Source organism: Silene latifolia, chromosome 11 (genome assembly GCF_048544455.1).
Source record: "Silene latifolia isolate original U9 population chromosome 11, ASM4854445v1, whole genome shotgun sequence".
NCBI lineage: Eukaryota > Viridiplantae > Streptophyta > Magnoliopsida > Caryophyllales > Caryophyllaceae > Silene > Silene latifolia.
The window spans coordinates 207,883,851-207,893,206 of NC_133536.1; the positions used below are offsets into that span (position 1 = coordinate 207,883,851).

At 35.9% G+C, this 9,356-nt stretch overlaps 2 protein-coding genes across 4 annotated transcripts; both read left to right on the top strand.

Annotated features, from left to right (window-relative positions):
* Positions 1 to 2,168: 2,168 nt before the first annotated feature.
* On the top strand, positions 2,169 to 9,356 carry LOC141612489 (elongator complex protein 5). 3 transcript variants are annotated; one of them, XM_074431283.1, is made up of 10 exons: positions 2,175 to 2,429; positions 2,520 to 2,612; positions 3,258 to 3,421; positions 3,822 to 3,868; positions 4,671 to 4,740; positions 5,529 to 5,731; positions 5,814 to 5,903; positions 6,179 to 6,254; positions 6,377 to 6,609; positions 9,114 to 9,356. In XM_074431283.1, exons 1-9 carry the CDS (start codon positions 2,263 to 2,265, stop codon positions 6,562 to 6,564), a joined length of 1,098 nt encoding a protein of 365 aa, XP_074287384.1. In that variant the 5' UTR covers positions 2,175 to 2,262; the 3' UTR covers positions 6,565 to 6,609; positions 9,114 to 9,356. The 3 variants fall into 3 exon arrangements, with proteins under 3 accessions (XP_074287383.1, XP_074287384.1, XP_074287385.1); XM_074431284.1 differs by lacking the exon at positions 9,114 to 9,356 and adding an exon at positions 8,735 to 9,007; XM_074431282.1 differs by lacking the exon at positions 9,114 to 9,356 and having other exon boundaries at positions 2,169 to 2,429; positions 6,377 to 6,936.
* Positions 7,578 to 8,625, top strand: LOC141612490 (uncharacterized). Its single transcript, XM_074431285.1, has one exon. It carries the CDS (start codon positions 7,747 to 7,749, stop codon positions 8,521 to 8,523), a length of 777 nt encoding a protein of 258 aa, XP_074287386.1. The 5' UTR covers positions 7,578 to 7,746; the 3' UTR covers positions 8,524 to 8,625.

Here is a 9,356-nt window from a genome sequence, read left to right on the forward strand (position 1 = left end):
GTATTTAAATAATTTCGTATCACCATAAGCGAAATTATTGTAAGTCTCATCATAATAATTTCTCATTATTTTGTCTTGTTCGAATGTTTTGTGTGCTTTCTTACTACTATGAGAATAATTTAATTATGTGGATTCGTACCATCTTTATCATCAATGAGTTAAGTCTTAACACTCTATCTTGGGTATAAGGCAAAGGACTCTTGACCAATATTTTACATCACCATGAAAGTCTTCAACTCAGCAAAGTAATTTTGAGCACCTAAATCAATCTATAAGAAGTGATTCAAAGGTAATATCATTTCTAAATTTCGATTAATTGCACATCGATTATAATGGGGCATTAAAACATAAAATATACTCTCTACGTCCCTATTATTTGCTTACCTTTAATTAAAATACTTCTCACAAAGAATAAAAACTGTAAGCAAATGATTGGGAGTTGGGACGGAGGGAGTAGTACTTTTTTTTGACAACAATAAATTGATATAGATAAATAAAATAACATCTAGATAGAGTTCATTACATTACAAACAAATGGGCACTAAAAACCCCTGAACTACTGGATACTTGAAAGACATAAGAAAAAGTAGACGAAATTGAAAAAAAAATACGATATTTCTTAAACGGAGGATGATAATAAGCATCAAATTCGATTGACTAAACCCCCTTTCTATTTGTCCTCTAACCTTAGTGATAGAGTGAGTAGTATTTGTCACTCTTGTTTAGGGATGGCAATGGGTAGGGTCTGGGTAGGGTCCGCCTAGACCCGGACTCGACCCGAGATTTTCCCTTTGGACCCGTACACGACCCAGACCCGCAAGGGTCTAAAATTTGAGGACCCATACCCGGACCCTATGGATAAGGGTAGGGTTTGGGTCTACCCGTGGTCAGAGCCACCACTTTAGAACAAGATTAACGGTATGGGGTGATAATATTAAAAAAAAAAATTCATACTACTTTAAAATTATGAGTTTATTTTATTAATCTGCCGTTAATGGTGGTTGTCGGTCGCCGGCTATTAGAGAGGTGGTTGCTAGTCGCGTATCAGTGCTATGGTGGTGGTTTTCTTGTGTCAGTGGTGGAGTGGTAGTATTGTCAGAAGAGTTTGGTTGGGTTTTATCACTTTATGGGATGAGGGAAGAGAAAGAAACTTTAGTTGGGTTTCTACTGATCTGCCAAGTATGAATTTGAGAAAAGTTGTAATTTTGATTTTTTTTTTCTTTAATAAAGGGTCTAAGGGTCGGGTATGGGTCTCATAACTTAGACCCGGACCCGAAATATTTTTTTAAGACCCATATCCGACCCATACCCATTGGGTCTGAAAAAATGAGACCCATACCCGACCCATTAGGGTCCGACCCTCAGGGTCTGGGTCGGGTCCCCGACCCACTGCCATCCCTACTCTTGTTAGTTGTTATCCCAACAATAGTGCTTATACTACCAATCTAGCCAAACCCCAAGCCCACTTGACTTGACTATCGTGTTGTGCCAAAGTATAAAAAGTGTTTGCGCCGTTGTGGCCCATTGGGCCACTAGTTAAGCCTATTTACATTTAAACAAGTCGCCCATTTGTGGAAGGTTTTTGGGACTAGTCTAGATTAAGGGAGTCACAACCGTGATGTTCAACCTGAAGTTATGAGTATCACTTTTTATGACTTTATCAATTGAACATGTTTGGGTTGTGTTAACGTGCCATGTCGACAACTCTGGTAAACCCGGTTGAACCATAGTGCCACATCATTTTGGACCGCCACAAATATTTAGAAACCGTCACCAAGCCGGTCATGACTCATAATGCCATAGACCATGCCTGCTTAAAAAGTTGCTCGTATCTTAGACAATGAAGGATTTTATGCCCCATTTTCGTGTTTCATTAAGTCCAATTACTTCTCACTCCGACACAATCCTTGCATCATACTCCCTGCATCCCGGTTATTTATTTACCTATTTCATTTATAGATGTCTCAACCATTTATTTACCTTTTTATATTGAGAATCGTTTTAACTTTTAAAGGGTAATCTGATATTTGTGCAAAAATCAAAGGTAAACAAATAACCGGGAGTCCAAGACAGAGGGAGTATAGTCATTACTTAAACTGGGCTGGACCATACTAACAAGGTGACCCGCGCCACAAATTATAAACCGCAAACAACTAAAACTAACTTTCAAACAAACCAGATAAATCAAAATCAAAATCAAAATCAAAAAAAAAAAAAAATCCCCAAATTATAAACCTTAGGGTTAGGGTTTAAGCTTCAACAATGGCGGAATCAATGTGCAGAGTTCTCCGAGACGGAGCATTAGAAGGAGAATTAGCACCATCGTTAACAATCAAAGACTCTATTCTCTCTCCTCTTGGTTTACATGTCTTCAATTATGTTCTCTCTCAGCTTTCTTCCTACATTTTGGCGGGAAAATCTCAATCTAGGTATATTTCCTTCATAAACGACGTCGCATTGTAATTATTAACTTTGATTTTGGTTTTCAGCTACTTATGATTGATTTTATTTTTTTCTAGAGGCTTGGTTCTTGTGGCATTTTCTCGAAGTCCGTCGTTTTATCTTGATTTGCTGAAGAGAAGTGGATTCGACGATGTCGCTTTGGATAAATGGTACGTGATGTCGTATTTAAGCTGTTTGGATCAAGCTAGTGATTTGTGGAAATTGGTTAATGTGATGTGTTGGACTAAGTTCTTAGATTGAAATTTCTACTTTTTTTCAACCTATACAAACATGTCGAAAATACTTAAAACAATTGTTCATAAGTCGTGATGAACTAAATTGTCGAAATATTAAGTGGATAACTTTCGTGGATTGCGAAATAGTATTAAATAGCTTGAATATCCATACAAGAATATTACCGCAGTGCTTTAAGGGCTCCCGCAAATTGCGGGTATTAGGGGTCGGATGTAATGATGTACGCAGCCTTACCCTGTCTTAGCACATAGAGGCGCTGTTTCCTGATGACTAAAATAATGACAATTGTCGAGAGTTGCATCAAGTGATTGAAATAAAAAGAAGCGCAATCACTTTAATGAACTGTTTTGTTATATTCCACCATGATCCAAAACTAGAGACTAATGAGTAGTTCTCACCATTGGAAGTGGAAACAACTTGAATATCCATCTTTAGTATTTTTTTTTGCCAATTTGTGTAGTACTGTAGTGTACATGCTAAGTGCTAAAGAGATTTATTGTAATGGCATTAGAGGTTAGTTAGTGGAACGTAATGATGACAGTGGAAACGTGGTTATGTAGGGTTAGGATATTGGATTGTTATACGGATCCTCTTGGTTGGAAGCATGAGCTGAAGAAAAGTGGACAGATTGGTAGTTGTCCAGAGTCTTCACCGGGGGTGACGGTGTGTAGAGATGTAAGGAATTTGGACAAATTGCTTTCCGAGATTCTCGAACTCGGTAAAGGTATGGCTTCACTAGCCCTTTTCTTTTATAGAGCTTGTTCATTCTTCCTACCTGTAAACAAAGATGCTCAAAAAGATTTACATTTACATTACAAGAATTTGGCATCCTCACTAAAGAGTATAACTCCTATGATCCAACTTATCTTCCTTTTCACAGAATCGTTAGAAAGTTCCGTTTTTCTAATTGTTTGTATTTAATTTAAGAGATGATCTGTTGAGTTTTTCCTTGTTGGATATTTAGTTTGTTAGTAATTGTGCCATTTGTAATATCATACTTGCAACTTTTTACTCATAATTAAGGACATTTGATGTCTACGACCGTTAGTTGTGTGTGGCTGGATAACTCAAATACATTTTTAGGTTTGAATTATTCCTAAATTTTATTTTATTTATTGTTACAGGGCTAATTGGACAAGGTAAAGACCGATTCTGTATAGCAATAGACTCGGTATACCATCTTCTTTCTCTAACATGGATGTACTGTCAAGGGCATTTCACATAACCAGTTAAATGTTAATATAGACTTTAGTGGCAGTATGGATCTATTCTATGTGCCATTTATCCTAACCAGTTAAGCATAAATATAGACTTTGAGTGACTACAAATTTGGTCAAATAGTTCTTATTTTCTAATATGTGACTCTGACGAAAGGTATAGCTGCATAGCATTGCCTAATCTTCTTTGTTTGTCGTCAAGCTGATATTTTCCTAGCTACGGAGTATATACCTTTGGAGTCTATAAATGTTTGGGATAACCTTCATTACCTGCAATTGGTTGAGTGTATGCAAATTGAGATCATTAGTAGAAGGCTTTAATAGTTAAGTAAATGTAGAATAAGATTATGGCTAAAGTTGTTAGATAGGATTTTATGGTTGATTGTACATAAAAACGATATAAAGCAATTCAACTTGTAAGTTGTAATGTGCCCTAATCCTTTTCATCCTTTAAGCTTTTGTCAGATTATCATGTTACTCAACATATTCTAGATATTGGGGAACTTTGATGACAATTATATGGCGAGGGTAATGATATGAAAATGTAATGTGCTTCAGAGTCTTTAATAGATGGAAACTGATATAATGTTGCTTGAACATAGAGCAGTTAGCTAACATTACATGTATAGCCTCAATGTAACTATGCAAGTGGATATAGTGACAGACAAGATTCAAACTATTATGAACTCTACAGCTTTTCTAAGAAGTACTTTGTTATTTGCCATGTGTTGATTCTTATAATGAATTTTTTTTCAGGTCAGCGAGTTATTAAGAGATGTCAAATTATCATCTGTAGCAGCTCTCTTGAGCAACATTCGTAGCAATGGTATGCCCTTTCACTTGCATCCAGTTCTTTCGCCAATTAAATTATACAAAAACCAAATTGCTGTAAGCTATCATTTGGACTTTCTGCTACACATAATTGTATCATGTTGTACGCACTGTCTGTGTCAATAAAAACAAAATTAGTATCATTGTGTGGCACTGTTTTCTTCATTTTAGTAGGTCTAAGATCAATAGATATGTATACCCTCTTTTGTGATATAAGAAGGATTTGTGTGTGCAAACTATGCTTATGGTGATGTTTTTGTAAGGTTTATTTTGTACGGCCTGGTTCCGGGGGCAAGGCTGTTCCTCAACTTTGATGCTTGATTTTTTGATACGTTACTTGGTGTTGATGAATTGCATTAGGGCTATTGCTGTCGCTATCTATTTCTGAAGTCTGAACATCATAGATGTTTAACCTGTTTTTTCCTCACTGTCTGGTGTCTTTAAGTTTTTCCATTTGGAATCAGGACAAATATTGAAAAGACTGTTTATGACTTTATTAGCATATTGAAAGCAGAATTTTTTTCTCTGATATTTGATTCTGCGTATGGTAGTTAAAAGCTACATGCTTTCGTGTATCCAAATCTTAATCCATCTCCGGATTCATTTTTTTAATCTGTAGTTGGGACCATAACCAATCCATACATTTCGTTTTTGACCTCTTAGTTGCGATGTATTCTCTAAATTATAATATTTGGAGTTTTGTTCATCCCCTGAAATTATTAATCACGTGCCTTACGTTCCTCTATCCTTGTTTTATACTTTTACCATGCTTTGTTGGTGCAGGACAAGTATCCAGTGCCTTTTGGTTGTTACATTCCGATCTTCATAATGGCAGTACAAGTGCTGCTTTTGAGTACATGTGCTCTATCGTGGCCAGTGTTGAAGGAATAACACCACAACGTGGCCTTTCTTTGTTTGAGCAAAATGTCAGGAAATCTATGTTGAGAGTGCGTCTCAAGCGTAGAAATGGAAGAGTTAGATTGATGGTAATTTTTTCTTAAACTCTATGCTACACTACTACGCGCTTCATAGATTTACATTTGTTGATGTCTGTGAAATTTCATTCAGTCAGAAGAGATTAGTGTTGAGCAATCAGGAGTTTCATTTTCGCCGGCATCTTCTCATGAGGAATCAATGGCACAGTCACTTGTGCCAAAGGTAAGGCGCAGTTCTCTTCTATAATTATGTACGTAGTACTGGCAAACCACAACAAATTATACTTTTGAGCACTTGGATAAAAGGGTTGATCTAGTTCAACTAGAGGTTTTGAATCTGGCTCTCATGGAACATAATAATGGTAAAACTTGAGAAGGATATATTTTCAGCCCTTCTGACCCTACCCAGCTCAAAGCGGGAGTAAATCGGGGAAACCAATAAAACAACTCCAAATAATTTGTAGCTTAATGTGTTTTGGTTTGCTTTTAAACTTGCAGGTGCAGTTTAATTTACAGTTGACAGAAAAAGAGCTATTGGACCGATCAAACGTTGTGCTTCCTTTTGAACATCAAGGTATTCATGCATTTTGAGTGTGCCACTGTCCATTAGTTATTATTTACTTATCCCAAGATGTTATCAGACCAACTACGCATTTTAACAACTCTTTACATGTCTACTGTATTGATTCTCTTCAGAGAAAGAGATAGCTAAACAAATTTATGATGGACGACGATCTGTTGTGGAGGGGCAGAATGAGATAGGAAGTGAAGAGAAAGCATCTATTACTGAAAAGTCTAAGGGAGGGGAGATAGTGTACCTTCGTGATTCAGATGACGAGAGGCCTGACTCGGACGAGGATCCTGATGATGACCTGGATATATAGGCCACATTGCTGTCTTGTATCATTTCAGACATCAACATACCACAGGTTAGAAGACAACTTCTAAGAGTTGATTAAAAAGTCATCCGCTTATATTTTTCTGGTATTGGCTTGCAGCTTCTAGTAGGAAATGTAATCTAATACCACCTGTGTTTTTTTACATATGTCGTTTTCATTTTTTTTCTTTTTTTTAGAATGTGGTTTGACTTTTAATTTAACGAAAAAAAAATTAGAATATTTATAAAACTTCTATAATAGGTTTGTAGAGAGTATAATGTGTGTGACTCGTAAGTCATTTAGGTTAGTTTGTTGAGTTCATTTTGAAAAGCTACGAAGTACATTAGCCTATTAACCATTACATTTAATTTTTCTCCATAACTTTACATATTAGATATCTATATTAAATTGTTGTTTCTTTTTAATCTTGTTAGCCATGCTCTATCTGCAATTCTATGAAAATAATTCAAACTAAAGTTTAATAAAATCCCAACTGCTATACCCACCAGTCCACCACCCCAAATAAAGAAAACTACTGGATTCTATTTATTCAGTTGGATTCTTTTGTGACGGAGAATATGTGATCGTTTTATTATAAAAAGTAATCGTTCACAAATTCTTATTTATTAGATAAAGGTTATGTTTTATTACAGAACGGTCACATTTCTCCGTCACAAGCTTGTGACACGTCACAAATGAGAATTTGTGCTACTTACATTTACAAGTCATCCCGTAAATGTAAACAAATGATTGGGACGGAGGGAGTATCGACTATTGTACTTGATTCTATTTGGAGTAACTTTCAATTTCATCTAGGAGTACAAAGTTGAATGCACTGTACATAACTACCAAACAAACCTTTACATGTACAAGTCATCCCCCCTCCCCCTCTTTTTATGTGCTAGTCATAACTACAAGTTCCAGTCAAGTCTTATGTTTATTTTACAAATTCCCAAGTCTTCCTTGGACTTGTACTTTCTTTAGTCTTCACAAAGTCTCCTGTTGATAATTCCAGAAAAGAAGGGAGAAAAAAGCTACTCTTTCTTGACCCTCATTTCCATAATTCCCCTACTCAAATTAGAAGAAAAAAATACTATTTATTTCCCTTCCTCCATTTGAGCAATCTCTGATTATAAAAATCTCATATTCCACCACATTTTGTATTTCAAATTCAAATTTCTCTTAGAAATGGCTGTAGATCTTTTCACTGATACAAGCTCTAGCAGGGGTTTCAGCCCTAGAATTTCATTCTCACATGATCTTAACAATTCCGATATCGTCCCAATTGAACCACACCCCCAGTTGAAACCATCTCTTCTAAATTTTGATTTCGACTTCTGTGTTTCGAAACAAAGCTTTGAACAAGACTCTTCCTTAGCTGATGAGCTCTTTGCAAATGGTGTAATTCTTCCTATACAAATCAAGAGAAAAGATATCCCAACTATCTCAAAGTTCAAATCTTCATCATCATCATCATCGTCTTCTTACTCATCATCATGTTTGTTGCCGCCATTGCCGCATTCCTCTGTACATAGTATGATTGAAGCTGATTATTCTAAACAAAGGAGAAAACAAGGAAAGGATACTAACCCTAACGACGATGATAGTAATTCATTTTGGAAGTTTAAGAGGAGCCAGAGCTTTAACTGTGGGAGGATTTATAGACGGGGATTATGTTCTTTGCCTCTTCTATCAAGGAGCAAATCAACTGGATCAACTGCTAGTGCTAAAAAACCATTCATTCCCAAGGATGAACCTCATCTTAATCATCTTAAAAAACAGGGTTCTTTGAAGAATTCGAGTTCGACCCACCATAAAAAACCTCCATTGAAGAAGAGTTATAGTGGTTCTTCATTTACTTCTGGTCTTGTTAAAGTTAGTCCAGTTATTAATGTTGCAACAGGAAACTTATTCGGGTTTCGCTCAATTTTCTCCAATGGCAAGGATAAGGGAAGGAAGAAATAATCTCATGGAGTCGAGGTGTCCAAGTTTTTCTGTTCTTTTCGATAAGTTGATTTATCAAGTTGGCTGGCTGACATTGATATTCAGATTTTTTTTTTTTCTCATTTAATTTTTTTATCGCGTCTTTTTTTCTTCTCTTTTATCCAAATTTGTTTTTGCCTTTATGTTTACATACTAAAAAGTGATTCGGTTTGTTGACCCCAAATTACTCCAGGATTAAGACGTCGTAAAGAGATGTGTGCCGGATTGATATTTAGTTTTTCGCATGTGAATTATATGTATAGAAAGAAAGTGGATGTGGGTTATGGTCTAAAAGAAATGATCATATAGAAGAACATCCCACATGGAATGAAGCACTAGAGGACAGGGTTAGTGCTTCAGTTTGCTGGATTTCTCTGTTCTATATTTGCCTTTTGAGTCTGTCATACTCTGTTGAACATGGGAGTATATGAAAAAGTATATATATATAGTTGCTTATGTTTTGCTTTCTTTATCCGATGTGTTTTGATATATGCGAGTTTTATTATATTGTTGAGTTCGCGCCACTGGATTTTTTTTTTTTTTTTTTTTTTTTTTTTTTTTTTTTTTGACAGCAGCGCCACTGGATTTTGATTACATGAACGTAATGGTGATGGCTGAGCGGATTACAATATTACATCTCTTAGACACCATCCATTCTAATCAAGACTGGTTGTACTGATACATCTTTGATGCGATTTTCATTGTGGATTATGTGGAAACGACTTCTCTATGTTATTAACCATATAAGACTGCTTGCCTCCACATAATGGTAGCTTTTGAGACATTGAAATAATGCCATTGTTGTGGTTTTTGCA

Bases quoted from the DNA above. Each gene is read 5' to 3' on its own strand.
- LOC141612489 (XM_074431282.1), top strand. From the start codon at position 2,263: ATGGCGGAATCAATGTGCAGAGTTCTCCGAGACGGAGCATTAGAAGGA. The intron at 5,732-5,813 runs GTAATTTTTTCT...AATTTCATTCAG, and splicing joins ATGGAAGAGTTAGATTGATG to TCAGAAGAGATTAGTGTTGA. The intron at 5,904-6,178 runs GTAAGGCGCAGT...TTAAACTTGCAG, and splicing joins CACAGTCACTTGTGCCAAAG to GTGCAGTTTAATTTACAGTT.
- LOC141612490 (XM_074431285.1), top strand. From the start codon at position 7,747: ATGGCTGTAGATCTTTTCACTGATACAAGCTCTAGCAGGGGTTTCAGC.